Source organism: Misgurnus anguillicaudatus, chromosome 8, assembly GCF_027580225.2.
Source record: "Misgurnus anguillicaudatus chromosome 8, ASM2758022v2, whole genome shotgun sequence".
Taxonomy (NCBI): domain Eukaryota; kingdom Metazoa; phylum Chordata; class Actinopteri; order Cypriniformes; family Cobitidae; genus Misgurnus; species Misgurnus anguillicaudatus.
The window spans coordinates 36726597-36745681 of record NC_073344.2 but is presented as its reverse complement, the minus strand read 5'-3'; the positions used below and the strand labels follow the sequence as shown (position 1 = coordinate 36745681).

Sequence of the window (19085 nt, the reverse complement as noted above, 5' to 3'; positions counted from 1 at the left end):
GCTGAGAATAAGTGATTACATTATCCTACTTTGTATTTTTCTCATAACACGGACAGATTTGTCTGTAAGCATATTATGGCATCTATGACTATTTTTCAACTATTCAAATATTTTACCTTGTATGAAAATCTAGAACTTAAGACATTAAGTTTGTTACAACATTGTTTTATAGATTGCATCCAGTAGTACAGCTATTGAAATTGCATGTAATTGCTATTTTGATGTGATGTCACAAAAAACTAAAGTGGGACACATTTGGGGGGAAATAAAGATTTTCATGAAAAGTTTTTTTAAGTAAATAAAAAAAAACATTTTATATTTACATTGATATTTCATCTAATTGCTATTTTAATTCCAGCAGATGTCACAAAAAAGTGTAATTTATTTTAAATGTGTTAAAATAATTTGTGTTAATTGAATTAATGGAATGAAGTTTTTAAGGAAAATCATGCTTTTGTGTGAATTTTAGGTGAAAAACATAAAAATGCTTATTTTAAATTCAAATAAATAGAATCATTTAGGTAATTGAGGTAAAAGTTTTAACATTAATTAAAAAGAAAAATGATTGTATTTATATTTTACATAAATGTCATAAAACTATCAAAAAGTGCCCAGATTAACAGCAGATTAGCTCAGTTAAAATACATTAATCTTGATATTTAACTTATTTGCTTTTTGTAGAAAATCATTCTGGAGTTTTAATAAAAATAAGATCATGCTGTAAAATATAAGATTAAACCACTTTTGGGCCTAAAGTTTCAAAAAGCAAATGCAAATGTAAAAACTGAAAGGCATTCATTCCTTTACTTTCTCTGCAATCTAGTGATGTATGTAAATCCCCTTGGTTCATTAATTATGTATTACCTAATCTCTGTGTCCTTACAAATCTTTTCGTAATGTTTTCAAATGACCTCTGAAGCAAATTCTGTAGTCATATTCAGAAAAAAACTGAACCTTTGCCTAGACACAGACTCTGAGCTAAACTACGTTTTGTGGTTTAAAAAATGGAAAATCCAAAAATAAAAACGGTTTCAAGTTTTTTTAGTGCTTAACATTAAAACAAGATCAAAACAACAACAACAAAAACACTTGTTAAACAAATCCCATAGCCTTAAAATGTATTTCCGGTTGGGTTATGGTTGGGGTGAGGTTATGTTATTTGAACATGAGGATGGAACAAAATTTTCCGGAATCCGACAATGTGGTAATACATTTTGTATATTTAAGTGAATGTCATGTAAACCCCACCCCTTCAGACCTAAACATGCACACAAGTTCAACGCTTCCTTTATACACCAGCAGCAAGTTCTGTAGTGACACAAATAGCCTATTACTTTGAAAACAAATTGTTTATGGAGGATATTGTTAACATATAAGCATTCGTTTATTATTGGATTATTATTAGTTTTAAAAGTTTAAATTATTAGGAAACAACATTGCCTCTTTTTGAATAAAATAATTAAGCCATCGAAGTTCAAGGGTCTGCGGGGGGAAATTCTTACGAAGGTGAGTGTTACTCTGTAAATGTAGCTAATATATTGATATTTGACAACTGCGCGTGACGCTGCCTGTGAAACCCGAGCTAAAGTCGTGTTTGTGTGTTCCATTACACGAAAAATGTAAGGAGCAATCTGTTAAAATATAGCCGTGCATCTTTAATATTGACTGAGATTGACATATACTTTGATTCTTCTGATTTCATACTTTTATGGATTTCACGTGGGTCACATAGTGGAAATAATGTGTGCAAAGTACAGATTCACACAAAGGAAACGAAAGCTAAAAGTTTTTACCAAGAGAAGAGATTGTTGCCAGAAATTACGATTTTATAACAATTTCTTCATGTAAACATTGCTTTATAATCATTGTTTACATGAAGAAATTGATTAAAAAGCTTTATTTTTCGCTGATAGAAGTACAATGACTTTTGGTGCATATGTGATCGACTATGGTTCTGTCTGCAATACGATAACATGCAGGAAATGTTAATTCATTCCTCTTTTATTATCCAGCTATTCAGAGTTTATTTTACGACATGGCCACAAAAGAGTTCTACGAGCGAATTCGTCGATATAAAGTCTTGCTCATTGAGAATTTATGTGAACAAGCTGACTTCATCGTCCAGCATGCCCAGCAAGATAATATTATAACTCAGCGCGAGTACACGAAGCTCCAAGATGTCGGTAAAAATTCTAGAGAGAGGATGGTCATCGAAATGCTCGATCAAGTCATGAGCAAGGGAGAGGACACGTGTCGCCAATTTGTAGAGCTTTTAGGACGAGACAGTATAAAGGAAACGTTCAAATTTTTGAAGAATCATGACATTGTTGCACTTTCAAGTGGAGAACAGGGTAAATTTACACCCATATTCCAACCATATTCTAATCTTGTTATAAAACATCCAAGAACTATCTTAAGTTGTTTAGGCTAATGCTGCTTTAATGCTAATTTTCATTTTAAGACAACTTAAAGCCCCCTGGACCCCCTAATGGGCCCCGGACCCCTGCTTCAGACACCAGCCTGAAATATCCTGATAATGAGGACAATTTAGCAGAGGTGACTTGTATAGCCTTAATTAAAGATGTATAAAGTATGTTTATAGCCTATTATATCATCAAGTATGTTACTAATGTATATTTCAGATCAAGCAATACAAGATAACCCAACGTCCACCTGGTACCTGTGTTATTATCAACAATGTGCATTTTCGAACGGATGAAAGGAAGGGATCAGATGTGGACCAAAGTTTGTTTTAATTATTATCATTATTATGTTTCAATGTTACAATTTCCAAGGAATGTGAACCATGGAATTCATTATTAATAATAAGTTATAGCCTTAAAGATTAATAATAAGTAATCTTAATAAAACCGATAGGCCTAATCATTCATTTTTCCACCCTTTCCCTTAGACTCTCTTGAAAAAGTTTTTAAATGGCTGGGGTTTGATGTGGTGGTGCATAGAGACAAAACTGCAGCACAAATGAAAGCTCTCCTGCAGGACCTAGGCAAGAAAGTGAATGGCGACTGCTTCATATGCTGCATCCTCAGCCACGGCAACAAGGACGGAATCTCTGGAATCGACAGCCGCACTGTTAATGTTAATGACATACGTGAACCTTTTGATGGCATCAACTGCAAGAATCTAGCTGGAAAGCCCAAACTCTTTTTTATACAAGCCTGTCGTGGGAGTAAAGAAAACTGTGCTGTGAAAGTCCAAGCAGACGATTCAGAAGGAGAGGAGTCGGACCTGGAGGTGGAGGATGATATTTTTGAAGTCATCCCGGCTGACTCGGATTTCCTTATTGCCAGATCTACTATTGAAGGTTATGTTTCAAAAAGAACCCGAAAAAATGGCTCCCATTTTATTCAGTCACTTTGTCGGCAGCTAGAGACGCATTGTCCTCAGTAAGTTTGTAACACATTTTCCTACATTGTTCCTCGTATAATTTATACAAGAATAACAAGATGGCCATGAAGTGTTCTAAAATTACCTTTTTATTTTCTCAGGGGTACAGACATCAATACAATACTCCTGCATGTGAATGATGAGGTCAGCCAAAAGGGGAATGAATTCAAACAAATGCCGGTCTTCGAAGTTGCATTGAGGAAGAAACTAATTCTTCCTGTACCCAGTCCCCAGTGAAATACTGAAAAGTCCTACAGGACATGTGATGTTTCTTATGACATCTGTAAAAGTATTTTTATCAAATGAGGACCAAATCAGATAACATGACAGGAATAATGTTAATTTTTATTTTATAATGGTGCTTATAAGCTTACATTTTCCAAATATCTTTGAGAAATTACACAAACTGTAAAAAAGTTTGTTTGTTTTTTATGAATTTTTTACTAAAAAAGACTCACAATTGTTGTACACATTTTTTGTAAATGTTAACATCAGTTAACACATAGCCTACTAACATGAACAACTGCATTGGCATTAACATTTACAAAGATTAATAAAGCTTATAATGCTGAAGTTTACTAAAGTGTTAAAGAGGCTCTGCATAAGTAAATTTTACTTGTTATACTGGTTTTTGGAAAACAACATGCCCCATGATAAACCCTTTTGCACTTGAGTGTGTGGTTGTGGAAAGCCTTATCTAATCTTACCTTAAACTATTGGCCAATACATTTTGTATATAATTTACAAAAAGTAAATCTAGTCCAACACTGTACAAAACTGTACCTTTTCTGTCACTGGGGCTGTACCCTACGTTTCCGTTTGGTACCTCTACATGAATAAAAAACAAAATACAATTTTGGCTAGATTACCGTACACTGTAAAACCTAAAAGTTAACTCAAACCATTTAAGTAAACCGGTTGCAATAGTTTTAAAACACATACATTTGAGTACTGTGAACTTAAACAAATTGAGTCATATGCAGTTATTCACTTATATTTATGTTCACACTACTTAAATATAAGTGCATAATTGCTCATGACTAAAGTTCACAGTACTTAAATTTATGTTTTAAAACTTAAATGGTCTAATGCAAATGGTTTGAGTTAAGTTAACTGTTAGGTTTTACCTTTAGGACCTACATTGTTAGAAAAAAGTCAAAATATGTACCCTAGCTGTCAGTGGCGCCGCACCCTTTAAGAAGGTAATTGTATGGACCATTAGGTACAGATATGTAAACACCAAGATGTACCTTTGAAATACTAATATTTATTTTTGAGGTACTAATAAGCTCCCTTTGGTCCAAGTATACCTCTGAGGTACTAAAATGAAATCCTTAGGGGCAAAGCTGTACTTTATGAAAGGGTACAGCCCCAGTGACAGAAAAGGTACAGTTGTACTTTTATTTCTGAGAGTGAATCATTTTTCCTGTTATGATAATAGACTGATAATTTAAAAATAATTAATAAAAACGTGCAGGTCTTGGAAACTAAGTTAGATTGCAAAACGAATTAGTATTTGGGTAAAAAAAAAACTGTTAAGTAATTTGTATTTTGTGGAAAACATTCATCCAATAGGTGGCGCGCTCACACAAACAAGGGTGCTTGAATTGTGTCGACACACGTCGTGCAGGATTAGGCACACACATACTTTATGCAGTATACTACTGCTGCATCATTTTGAACCGTAATGTTTACATTAGCAGGGATCAGTTTGGCCTGATCCAGATCTGTGAAGTAGAGGTTGTATCTACTTTACTTGTGTTTCATATCGCCAATAATGAAACGACGCCACCCACCGGCTGGTCGGTCTTAAAATTAATAATATGTTTATGATGTCCTGTGGAGGTCGCTAACCGTACATGACGTCCTTAATGCCATATTAAAATTATATGTAAAAACATCTGAAAATCTACAATTTATATTAAATGAATATATGGAATTTATAGATTCCAGTCATTACAGGCCACTGATGTAACTAAGAAATGGGTTCCGAAAACAGTTAATCGAACAAAACTACAGCGGTCGAGTGTATGCTCATTGAGGCACATCATACTAGCACATAAACACAGATTTAAAGAATGAAAAATGTACCGCCCGAACAGGGACTTGAACCCTGGACCCTCAGATTAAAAGTCTGATGCTCTACCGACTGAGCTATCCGGGCTCTGAAAGTATGTAGACTGCGCATGCTCTTTGATGTTTCAATTTCTGTGCCTTGCGACTTTCCTTGCAGCGTTATTTTTATGACCTTTCCTCGCTAACTTCGCAAGGGCCAGATATTTCTGCCCCTTTAAATCGGCTGGGGCCTATTGCACCAGCTGTGCGTAAGCTTATTTGCGACGAAGGGACAAGGCTTGTTCGACTTCGTGTCGCGCCACAAGAACCGATAGCCGGATGACGTCAAAGTACCGCGAGAGCGATTCGAGAAATCCCACGGAGATATCTAATTTCGACTCGGCTCTCGCGATAGTTTTACTTCATGCGCCAATCAGTTCTTGCGGCGCCGCATGAAGCCGAACCAGCCTTATGTTACAACTTGCACTACTAAATATTTTTGCGTTGCACCATAAAAAATGGTTAGAGCGTAACTCTAGGTACAAACTAATTGTTTACGAAAGCCCCCGAACAGGAGTAACGGTTGGAATAAAATAGCAGATAATTATTTATACATATTTATGACATATCTTAAGAGAGAGAAGATAATGAGAATGAATCAAGCTTGTTGTGCATGTAAAAAAAAAACATAAGTCATAAACAATTGTCATATATTTATTTTATTGATCCTTGTTCATTTAAAATAACTTTTTAAAATACAGCTTTAGGTGTGTGTGTGTGTGTGTGTGTGTGTGTGTGTGTGTGTGTGTGTGTGTGTGTGTGTGTGTGTGTGTGGTTTAAGTATATAAAAAACATGCATTAAAAAAATGCACACTTTTTTTTCTGGGATTTAGCAATCCTGTGAATCACTAAACTAATTATTAGTTGTATGACCAAAGTTTTTTTAAAACTGCTTGACATCTGTGTGGCATGGAGTCAACCAACTTGTGGCACCTCTTAGCTGTTATTCCACTCCATGATTCTTTAACAACATTCCACAATTCATTCACATTTCTTGGTTTTGCTTCAGAAACAGCATTTTTGATATCACCCCACAAGTTCTCAATTGAATTAAGGTCTGGAGATTGGGCTGGCCACTCCATAACAATAATTTTGTTGGTTTGGAACCAAGACTTTGCCCGTTTACTAGTGTGTTTTGGGTCATTGTCTTGTTGAAACAACCATTTCAAGGGCATGTCCTCTTCAGTATAGGGCAACATGACCTCTTCAAGTATTTTAACATATGCAAACTTATCCATGATCCCTGGTATGCGATAAATAGGCCCAACACCATAGTAGGAGAAACATGCCCATATCATGATGCTTGCACCTCCATGCTTCACTGTCTTCACTGTGTACTGTGGCTTGAATTCAGAGTTTGGGGGTTGTCTCACAAACTGCCTGTGGCCCTTGGACCCAAAAAGAACAATTTTACTCTCATCAGTCCACAAAATGTTCCTCCATTTTTCTTTAGGCCAGTTGATGTGTTCTTTGGCAAATTGTAACCTCTTCTGCACATGCCTTTTTTTAACAGAGGGACTTTGCGGGGGATTCTTGAAAATAGATTAGCTTCACACAGACGTCGTTTAACTGTCACAGTACTTACAGGTAACTCCAGACTGATCATCCTGGAGGTGATCATTGGCTGAGCCTTTGCCATTCTGGTTATTCTTCTATCCATTTTGATGGTTGTCTTCCGTTTTCTTCCACGTCTCTCTGGTTTTGCTCTCCATTTTAAGGCATTGGAGATCATTTTAGCTGAACAGCCTATCATTTTTTGCACCTCTTTATAGGTTTTCCCCTCTCCAATCAACTTTTTAATCAAAGTACGTTGTTCTTCTGAACAATGTCTTGAACGACCCATTTTCCTCAGCTTTCAAATGCATGTTTAACAAGTCTTGGCTTCATCCTTAAATAGGGGCCACCTGATTCACACCTGTTTCTTCACAAAATTTATGACCTCAGTGATTGAATGCCAAACTGCTATTTTTTTGAACACACCCCTTTCAACTAATTCAACTAATTGCCCAATTTGCTATTATTTTGAACAATACTGTATATGTAGCGGTTTTAACTGAAATTTGAACATATGATGCTGGCCCGAGAATTTTCGGGTGTTTATTGTATCACCTCCCACCTCTACAATGGCTGTATAGGTGCACAGGAACAATCCTTCCTAAATGCATTAAACTTTCGTTTACAAAGACGTGAAACTCACCGAGTGGTCAGGGGTGTTCACTGATATGCTCACACAAAAATCGCTGCAAAAGATGCTTTCCAACAGGTGTTTGACCATTCGTTGTTAACTTGTGGACCTATTTTTCCAAACGCCGTCACACCCGCATATTCTTCTGTTGAGAGCTTGAATAATAGACACTCCAGCTCAGTCGGTGGCGATAATCCGCCTTTGCCAATTGCAAGAATAGAACCAACGTTCCCGGCGCGGAGTAATACCGTACCTCACAGCACATCTAATACAAGTCAATGGAGTTGGACAAAAACTACGATAAAACCTGTTGGAAAGCATCTTTTGCAGTGATTTTTGTGTGAGCATATCAGTGAACACCCCTGACCACTCCGTGAGTTTCACGTATTTGTAAACGAAAGTTTAATGCATTTTAGAAAGGATTGTTCCTGTGCACCTATAGACCGTTTCAGCAGTAACAACATAAACAAGCTGCTGCACGTAGCTTCCGGTAAACTCCGCTAAGAATAAATAACAACAAAGTTCTTTAAACGTAGTTGATTTATGTAACAACCAAAAAAAAACAACAACCAGGAAACCAAAACATTTGCTATTTTTGACGAGGCATTTGTTCAAGAGATCAGTTTAGCAACTAGTCAGAGCATTAAAAATACGAAACCGGAAGTAAGGTTTGGATCCAGACGTGTATCACGTGCTTCCAATGAAACCATCTATACAGCCATTATAGAGGTGGGAGGTGATACATTAAACACCTGAAAATTCTCAGGCCAGCATCATATGTCCAAATTTCAGTCAAAACCATTGTTTTTCATTATAAACAATCTGAAAACAGGGCTTTAAGTGTAAAATACCAAACTTGTCCTTTAACACAACTGTCAGCATTTAGAATAATCGAAAATGTTTCTTGAGTAGCAAATCAGCATCTGAAGCTTTGAATGGTATTGTAAATTATATTGATGATGGCTAAAGGGCTCGTTATAGTCGTGCGTAGGTCCTACGGCATAGTCGCGACGGCGTAAGTTCCGCGTCGGTTTTCATTTATACTTTTGCGTTGTCCTCTGCGTCGACGTGCAAACACACGCGCAAGACCGCTGGTAGTCAGTATCCACGCGTGTAACCACAGTAGCAGCTCGACCGTCGAAAAGAAGCAGCAGCTTGGCAAGTTAACCCACAAACGAAGAAGAAACAGCAACTTGTTGTGTATGATTTGAGAAGACCAGCAATGATGGAAGTAAATAAACAGTGACTTTTGTTGCAGTTTGAGTTAAATCACTCCTCAACTTGGCTCATCTTTGTTTCCACCGTCGCAAACGGAAATACCTATGACACAGGTTTTTTTACCTGACGGGAGGGGTTCTGGTGGACCAATCACAGCGTTTGCGGTCCGCGTAGACGTAGAATTTTTGCGAGGTGCACGTCAGGCTACGCAGAGCTACGCACAGGCTACGGTGTAGAACTTACGCACGACTATAAATGGCACTTTATTCCTCCCATTTAAAGGCGGGGTGCATGATCTCTGAAAGCCAATGTTGACATTTGAAATCACCTAAACAAACACGCCCCTACCCCAATAGAATCTGGACTTTCTTTCGATAGACCCGCCTCACACATATGCAACCCAGGCAACGATGTCGGTTAGTAGACATGCCCCTTCCTGCTGATTGGCTACAAGTATGTTTTGGTACTCAAATCTGATGGTGATTAAACCTGATAATTGCTAAATAAGGTCACAGAAGTCTTTGTAGTACCCAGAATGTCAAAGTCCACAAAAGGAGGCAGAGCTTTTTCACATTTTACTCCCTCTCCTAGTGTAAATCTAGTAAAAATCTTTTTAGCCAAGCATTCACATAACACATCTTATAACCTTGTTCTGAATGAAAAGGTATAAAGTACACATGATCATCTTTTGCTAGATATACTATGAACAGCAGCTATGCTAATCCTTCTCCTTTTGCTTTTCTGTTTCTATCTATCGGGATACCCATACAGGTTACAGAAGCTCCAGTATGGATCCAGCATCACTTGTTAAGACTTCAGATGACGCCAACACTCACAGAGACTTCAGATGATGGTAACTAAAGATGGATATACAAAACTGCCAAACGTTATATTGTAATCACTGCCTCGAAGCATAAGTTTGCAGATTTGCAACCCACTTTATGTTTTACAATAAGTGGTAATATTTGAATGGACAATGTTTACTTTTTTTAAGGTAAACTTGTACTGAGATATTCACATTTATTTGTCTGCAATACTCTTTCGAATACATATATTACAGACATTGTAACAACATAAGGTGGGTTGAAAATCTGTAAACATACTCTATAATAATAATAATTGTCTGTTTAACTGAGCATGACTTGAAACACATGCTATATGAACATTACTTTGTTCCTTATTGAGATAAACGCTTACTCCTTGTTTCACAGACAAGACTTAAGCCTAGTCCTTGACCAATACACGCGTTTGAGCTGTCTCAAGATACAAACAATCAGTGAGGGCTCGTGACTGTTTTTCCGAGGGTCGCATTTTCAAAATATGTGTTCAGAGTTTCATGTGTATTGCTCGTGTTTTCAAAATATGTGTATGTTGCGTTATGTGAACCATGTGCATCATGTCTTTTGTCAAAATAAGTACCTGCTGCACACGCGTCCAAACCGTTTACGATAAAAGAGACACTCACATTCACAAAATACACACAAGACACTCCCTTAACCGTAAACTCTGATTATGCATGAGATTATGCGAGTATCTGGCAAACGCGAGCTTCTCTTTTGTCATAAACCCTTTATACGCGTTTGCAGCAGGCACATATTTTGACAAGACATGCGATGCACACAAGTTCGCTTGACGCGCCAAACACATATCTTGAAATTACAAACCACACACATGACAGGCTATGTTGTGATGAACTTCGCATCATGCGCCCTCGAAAAAAGAAGTCACCGGCTGCCACTGCACACCACTAACATCTTTTTCTAAGGCATGTTTATTAAAGATGCTTAAAGCAGTGGTTCTCAAACTGGGGGCCCTGAGATTTTATAAAATACATTAATTTATCATAAATTCTTTGTAAATAACTTCAGAAAAATAAACCAACTAACCAACAGCACCACATTGTATAATTGAATATGTTTTGTTTAATTAAAATGTACGTTTTTGAAATGTTTTATGTCATACACTTTCTTTTGGGGGGCATAAAGGGATGCACCTTACACAAGGGGGGCCGCAAGCCGAATAAGTTTGAGAACCACTGGCTTAAACATCTTAATTGAACTTAGGCCTAGGCCTGTACAGTATGTTGCTTAATGAATTAAAGCAGTTGAATTAAAACATTAAATTTGGTACACACTTTATGGTGGTTTCCTGAACAGGGATTAGCTTAAACCAGTACTAGGCCTTAGTTTAATTAGGAAACTAGTTTTAACAAACATCCCTTCCTTACTAAAAACATTACTTCATTTTCAGGCAAAACAAAGGGCACTGATGTATTTTAAGATATGTCAGTGCAAGATGTTTTCAGTTTGGACAGCTGTTAAATTGTTTTTAATCCAGGACTAGTCTAATCCCTGTCCGAGAAACTGCCCCTTTATTATTAAAACATACTATGTAAGGGCAAGCAGATTGGTCAAGAAAATAAATGCTTTAATTAAAGTTTGCTTGACCATAATAGAAAAAATTTATTAATTGGGTGTATTCTGAATATTATCTTGTCATATCATTATCTTAATGCATTAAGCTACTTTAAGTGTCTTATTGATTAAAACATTTTATTATTGGCAAATCTGCTTACTGTTACATGATTTATTAATAAATTAGTGTTTTAATTCAGCTGTTCTGCATTAAGCAATGTTAAGAAAGTTAGTCCCAGGAAGTCCTGGGTATGGTTGTGTTCTTACCAATATTTTGAGGATCTTTTCATTTGTTAAATATACGTAAAATCATCATAAAGGGTAATCAACAGTTATGATTTCTGAAATAAAATAATAATGACTTAATGAGAGGTTTCTGTTCCACAGTGATGATATATTGTTTGTCAAGACTTATTACATTTTTAGTTAAACACACTATGATTTTAATTACCGTTCAAAGTGTTTCATTTCTTTTGCATTTTATTTATGTTTTTTGCATGGTTTTAATTTTTTGTTCATAATATTTATAATTATATTACTGCTATCAAAAAGATGTTTTGTCATATTATGTTGCATTAAATTAAAACCTTGTTGTAGTTCTTTGAAATTTGATTACCTTTACATTTCTTGTCTAGTGATTTGTCTGTGTAGCTAAACGTGTTATTAATGCTTCTAAAAGTTGTGGTGTGACGTAATTACGTTATTAAATGTTTTTGCAACCTTGTGAAAATATATTTGTCCTATTCGGAGAAAATAACTTTAGTCGGAAAATAACTTTATCACAACCTTTTCATAACTTGGAAAAAAACGTTTTTATAACGTTTTTGTGTTTGCTGGGAACTCATTATTTATTCAAATACAACAGCCAATAGCAAGCCTCCAAGTGCAGGCACCATTAATTTTATTTTACTTTTTGTTTTAAAAGTAGCTCTGTTTATTAAAATCTGAATGTCCCGTTTGGTTGTATATGATATATGGTAGATATAAATATTATACCGGTAAAATGGTTACACAGTATTGTAGGTTCATTCGTGATTCCTTCTGCTCAGCTGCATTGCGCAGTCTTAAAAAACTAATTTTGGCGGTTTGTCATCATCATACAGCTCGCGTTTGAGAATCTTATGTTTACATGATTGAAGAGATGAAACTTTTAGGAGATTTCACTCAGAGACCCATCACCTTTTGTAAGTACACTTTAATATGCTACAGATGGACATACGTTTGAAAATACAGACAGGAGCGCTTAATAGGGTTGTCAGATTTTGCACGAAAAAACAGCGGACAAGAAAAATCCCATTACAAACCGAAGTAAATCAAATTGTTTTACCTCAAACATAAAAAATGCTATAGACACCTTCCCATTTAAATAACACCAAAAACTTGATCGCTTCATAAGCCAAATCCATAAACGGTCGAGCGCCAAAACGTTAACTAACGTTAAAAAAATAAATAAAAAAGACCTGAACCTGGCAACACTGCAAGACAGCGCTAAAATGTGTACAAAACACAACGCCAAGTTTATTGCAAAACATAACGCTGTAATATTATTTTCGTCAAAGCAGTAAATATTAGCCACGCGAGAAGGCAGAACGTTGCTATGGTTACCGCTTTGTTTGGTCTAGAACTAGTTTTTTCCTGCACAGACACAAAACGATCATTCACTCACGCATTTAAATGCTGTTGTCACTCCCGAAAGTTTGCAGAGTGTACGAAAATTGTAAAAAGTAAGAAACTGAGAGCAGTCATATCAGCTGTGTGTAGTGAAAGAAACGCTGCACCGTGCCGCAGTCGTTTAACGTTAATCGTTCAGCAGAGAAGTGAAATACTGTCAAAGGTGAGGGAAAACATATGAATTAATAATAATTAATAATATAAGATTTTTATTTTCAGTCAGATTGTTATTTAGCCAATAAATACATTTTTATTATTTATTAATATTATTAATAATAATAATAATAATAATAAACAAACAATAATACAATCGGTGAAATAGTTTTCTCCTTGACAAACAAATACCATGTAAATATTAATGTAAAACCACATATTATTTTTTATTATTTTTATTATGCTGAACCGCTTTAAACCAGATTTTTTTCCTTTTTTTCTGTCGCTATGAACCAGGCATTATATTGTAATGCGTGACGTCACAGAGAACTCAGTTTGCAGTGTGTGGTCATTCTACGGTGAGGCTCAGAACAGTAAGGTTGACAACACTCAGGGAGACACTGCAAGGGAGGTAGGAAAGAAAACCTTACCAAGCATTGCAATACAAACGTGTTAGACACCAATTGCTTTGGGTAATATAATAATTAGTGCATTTTTTTGTAATTTTTTTGTGTTTATGTAAATTGACCCAAAAAGCAGATGTAAAGGACAAACCATTAAGAACCACCAACAAGTGATTGGAAATATTGAGTATTGTACTATATTCTCAACATGTCCATGCTGCTACTTCACTTTTATATTCATGAAATATCAGTAAGGTTTAAAAAGAAACCTTACAAAGCATTACATAATTAATTAAAATGATTTTGTCAGAGTTGATGTAAACTGACCCAAAATATACTATAGTATATACTGTATATAATACTTTTCATATCATATGATGTTACTTCACTTGCATATCCACAAATTTGATGTAAATAGACCCAAAAAGCAGATGTAAAGGCCAACAACTTTTAATAACTCTAACAAATGTCATTAGAAATACTGAGCACTGTATTATATATACAGTATATTGTGGAGGCTGGTGCTTAATAGTTTTTTTGGGGGTGGGGTGCAAAGTCTTAAATTTAACATTCAAAACTGAACACATACTGTACAGAACAGTTGGCAGAGGTTTGGTGTCCTTCTGTAATTCAGCCTGAGGGTGGCGCTTTAATATTGATTTGCAAGTTTTACAGTCATAAATAGAAAGTATTATTGTGCTTGAATATTTTGTATATTGATTTAAAATGTTACGAATTGTGGAAAATTCTGGAGAGGAAAACAAAGTTGCATAAATTCTTAGAACAATTAATCAAGTAACTGAATGCATTAGGAGCTGGGTTATTAATGTAAAATATGTTCATGAATTTCTTTAATTAATTATTATTTTGCAATTGTTTCTGTTTATGGTATGTAAGATATTCTCTGGTATGTATATATTCTCATTCTGTAATGCTTTATTTTACGGTGTCCATGATACAGAGAACTTTCCTTATTCTGTTATGTTAATTTTGACCTACCTGTGTGTTACTTTCGTCCCAGCTGACAGGGTCGAAAGTAACAATGTGCTACTTATGTTCAAAGTAAAATTATACTGAAGTCATTTTACATTTGATCAAAATTCCATCTGGTATTGATAGACCAGTTATTAACCAAAGCAAAAATATATCTCTGTCTAAAACATTAAAATTATGTTTTGTTATAAATGGTGCTTTCGCCCCTGCTTCCCCCTACGTGTTATTGTCTTGATACAATGTACCTATATAAGAAAGTACTTAGTACTACCTAATGTAATAATTGGTACTTAACCTTAAGTGGCGCTGTCCCGCTCACGGGACACCTAAGTTTACATCAATATTTTCCATATAAATTTTATGTATATCACAACAAACTATATATTGTTGGAAAGGTCTAAGCCTCTAGAATACATATATCAACAGTGTTTTATAAAATAAATTATGTAGGGAGAGTAATTGATTCAATTTTAAAGAGAGTGCGCCTCAAAACATTTTTAATATGTTACTAAGATATGGAAAAGCCTCTGTTTACACATGATACATGCACATTCAGTGGACTACTGTTGTAACTACTGTTACATGCAATTAAGTGTAATAGGGAGATTCAGATTTTTATTATTTATTTATTTTCTTAAAACACCGCTATATCAGAAGAACAAATCTTGTCTGTCTTAAAAGACTAAATCTAAACAAATATCATATGAAAATATATTTAACTGTTTTGTGTTGTTGCTTGGAGGTGGCATAAGCCATCTATTACATACATATTTACAGTCTGTAAGTACAGGCTTTTCCATCATTTAGTTACATATTAAGTACATTTTATTACATGTAATTACAACATCTTTACTAAGTATCAGGACACTCTAAAATAAAAAAGAGGTAATGCTTTAAACGTTTTTACAAGAGAACATATAAAGAAAGTTTACTTATTACACCCACCAAATTTTACCATAGTTTATCATAGATAATGAGATGGTTTATAAGAAAAAAAACATTTTATTTCTCATTTAAAAATTAATTAAGTAGTTGATGTACATTCTAGAATACAAAATTAAGATATGTAGTTACTGGTACCATTTAAGCCCAAATGTGTTCCAGATAAGCCAAATCAGAAAAATAATTTTTAAAGGAAGTATTTATTCAGTGACAGAAAACATAAAAATCATTTTACCAATGTTTGCGAGCATCTAACTACATAATATTCAACAAGAATAACATGCAGTAAAACTCTTCACTTCATGAACAAAGAATGTAACCATTTGCAATATCACTGTTAGACAATAGACAATTTTGCCCTCAAGGTAACTTGACACTACTATGATTTTTGGTCAGGTGCTGTAGTTTTCAGTTTTAAGGTGAGAACAAATGTTACACATTATCAGACATCTATTATGCTACACAGTGTGCAATATGTAGGCCTATCTAAATATAGTTGTAAATTAAAGTAGTAAGGTAAGAGGTTAGTAGGGTAAAAGCACGCAAAGTTTTGTTATCATTACAGTAAACACTTTTTTTTTAAAAACTCATCAAAGTTTGTAATTATAGGGATTCCTCATTGAAACACATAAGGTGGACTTAAATGGTACCATGGTAAATAATGGTGAATAAAGACAATGTTTTCCCTTTAAAAATATAATGTGTATTATAGAGACATGCATACTGTGGACTAAGCATTATAGTTGTTTTCACTGTGCCGACATTAAGAAATGTTTAGTTTTATTTATTCAAGGTTAGCTGTGTTGGCTATAGTTTTAATGGCACTGTATCAATTACGCTCATTTGTAAATGTAAAATTATTAGAAAATGTAAAATAATCTGCCTTACAAAGTAATTTATAATGTATTTATTTGTTGATAAATTTAAAATGAATCACAAAACGTGTTTGTAATTTACATGCTTTATTTTTTGGCACTGTCTTTAAGTAAGGCTTATGGTATGACCCTAAGATTGATGCTGTGGGTAAGCTAATAAAACTCATCAATATGTTTAAGGAAAAAAAAAATATAAAATGATAAAGAACTATTTGTTCACAGACAAAAAACAATACATGTATCTCTTATTTGACATAATATCAATGCATATATAAAATAAATGACTGACAGTTGCAGAAATGTGTTTATTTCTGAAGGGTCCTGAAACACCAGTGTACACATAAATGGAACTCAACACTGACAAGTGATTGGTATGTAATTCAAATCCGGGTCAAGAAATAGACAGATCGGCTTAACTGTTAGCTGCCTTGACATGTCAAGAACACATTTATCCCAGCACATAGAGTTTACATTACCATAATATATCAACAGATTTCGATTGTGTCTGTTCCTCAAACAAACAAATACATTTGAAATAATGTTCAGATCATTACAACAAACAACTTTCTTTTGTCCTACTATCTCCAGACAATCGGTCCACCACACAAACTTTCATAAAGAGTCACTAATTTGAACACAAAAAAAGGTTATATATTTATTGTTGGGGTCTTCCACAATACTGTTGTTTGAATGAAAGATCAAAAAAACGCATTATTTTTCTAATAATATAGATATTTGAAACACCTCTCTCTAAAACGCTTTATTGCAGCATGTGTCTCTTCAAAGCTCCACCCCCACACACGGCAAGTATACGCTGATTGGTCAGGGGTTCTAAACTATTGTGATTGGTCAATCGTTGTAGCCTTCGAAATGTAATGTCCATTAGCGTAATCGGGTTTCACTTGTGTACAGATAATCAAACTAAATTGTTTCTGTAAACTGACTATGGCATCGGTATTGCCTTGCAATCTAACAGAAACACATTCCCAAGGATGAATTGAGCAGGATTCTTCACAATAGTAATATTGTAACCACCTTACACTTCAGTGTCTGAATAATACCCACTGGGCCTAGGCTTTCACTGCAACTGTGGTGAATCGGCATGGGTTTTTCATTAGAGATTGTTATACTTTGTCTAACGTGCACCCGGGATATAATAGTACCCACTAGGCCTCAGTCTTTGTCTTAAGAATGAAAAATTGACACGTTTTTACGATAGGGCAGGTGGGTGGGTGGTTTGGCCATACGTGTCTTTGAAATGTTGCCCATCTCTGGACATACCACTGCGTCGACAGCATGACGCCGCTCCTCGTTTCTTTCACAGGGAGCCGGCTTACGCGGCTGAGACGCTGCGCGGCGGAGGACCCGACAAGCGACGGCTCCCGCCTGCGGACACCTCGCCTGCCAGGACCCGGTGATGACGCCGGAGACGCCATCGCACGCCGTGAGTAGCTCCACTTTTAAGTCGTCGCCGTACGGGGGATGGGCATAGTTTCATAAGAAGCGTGGTCCGTTTTTAAGTATCCTAAAACTGCTTCGGCAGTCTAGAGGGAAGATTAGCCTTTTTTACACTCAGGTTTAGGTCGCTCCCAGGTGCTTCCATTAGATTAGCTTGTTTCCTAGCTCTGGATGCAGCGCCCTGGGCGGGACTAGCGGCTTGGCGCCCCCAGCATCGCGGACCCGGCTTCGTGGGGGGTGGGGGCGGGCCGCAGTCAACCCCAGGGTCTCATTTTAGAGTTAGAAGCAGGGCCTGCACTGTAAGGCGGGCGCGGTCGGGAAACAGGAAGGGCCCTGCTTTTGAAACGCAGAAGCGTGTAATGGCAAGCACCTTGGTTTACAACATCGGCGCTTTCACTGCAACTGTGGTGAAGCGGCATGGGTTTTTCATTAGAGATTGTTATACTTTGTCTAAGGGGCACACGGGAAGTAATAATACCAACTTGGCCTAGGTTTTCACTGCAACTGTGGTGAAGCGGCATGGGTTTTTCATTAGAGAATGTTATACTTTGTCTAAGCGGCACCCGGGAATTAGTAATACCCACTGGGCCTCAGTCTTTGTCTTAGGAATGAAACGTTGACACGTTTTTATGATGGGGCGGGTGGGCGTTTGTTTGGGTGGTTTGGCCATACGTGTCTTTGAAATGTTGCCCATCTCTGGACATACCACTGCGTCGTGGTGTCGATCCGTCGACACCTTGACGCAGCTCCTCGTTTCTTTCACAGGGAGCCGGCTTACGCGGCTGAGACGCTGCCCGGCGGAGGACCCGACAAGCGACGCTCCCGCCTGCGGAAACCTCGCCTGCCAGGACCCGGTGATGACGCCGGAGACGCCACCGCACGCCGTGAGTAGCTCCACTTTTAAGTCGTCGCCGTACGGGGGATGGGCATAGTTTCATAAGAAGCGTGGCCCGTTTTTAAGTATCCTAAAACTGCTTCGGCAGTCTAGAGGGAAGATTAGCCTTTTTTACACTCAGGTTTAGGTCGCTCCCAGGTGCTTCCATTAGATTCGCTTGTTTCCTAGCTCTGGATGCAGCGCCCTGGGCGGGACTAGCGGCTTGGCGCCCCCAGCATCGCGGACCCGGCTTCGTGCCGGCCGTTTGATGCGCACCCGGTGTGCGTTGTTCGTGTTCGCTACGCCCTTCGCCGCACCGGGAATTGTAGTGGGGGGTGGGCGCGGGCCGCAGTCAACCCCGGGGTCTCATTTTAG

General features: G+C 36.7%; 1 protein-coding gene, 1 long non-coding RNA gene and 1 other non-coding gene across 3 annotated transcripts; 2 read left to right on the top strand and 1 right to left on the bottom strand.

The window, feature by feature from the left end:
* Positions 1–1245: 1245 nt before the first annotated feature.
* LOC129451240 (caspase-3) lies at positions 1246–3873 on the top strand. The gene is made up of 6 exons (XM_055214310.2): positions 1246–1506; positions 2013–2351; positions 2462–2556; positions 2643–2745; positions 2912–3407; positions 3510–3873. The coding sequence occupies exons 2-6, from the start codon at positions 2036–2038 to the stop codon at positions 3643–3645; spliced, it is 1146 nt and encodes a 381-aa protein (XP_055070285.2). The 5' UTR covers positions 1246–1506; positions 2013–2035; the 3' UTR covers positions 3646–3873.
* A 1626-nt stretch (positions 3874–5499) lies between these two features.
* trnak-uuu (transfer RNA lysine (anticodon UUU)) lies at positions 5500–5572 on the bottom strand. Its single transcript has one exon. It is a non-coding gene; the product is annotated as a tRNA-Lys (tRNA).
* Positions 5573–12793: 7221 nt separating this feature from the next.
* On the top strand, positions 12794–18592 carry LOC141365882 (uncharacterized). The gene is made up of 3 exons (XR_012370826.1): positions 12794–13174; positions 13462–13576; positions 17703–18592. It is a non-coding gene; the product is annotated as an uncharacterized lncRNA (long non-coding RNA).
* The last annotated feature ends 493 nt before the right edge of the window (positions 18593–19085 follow it).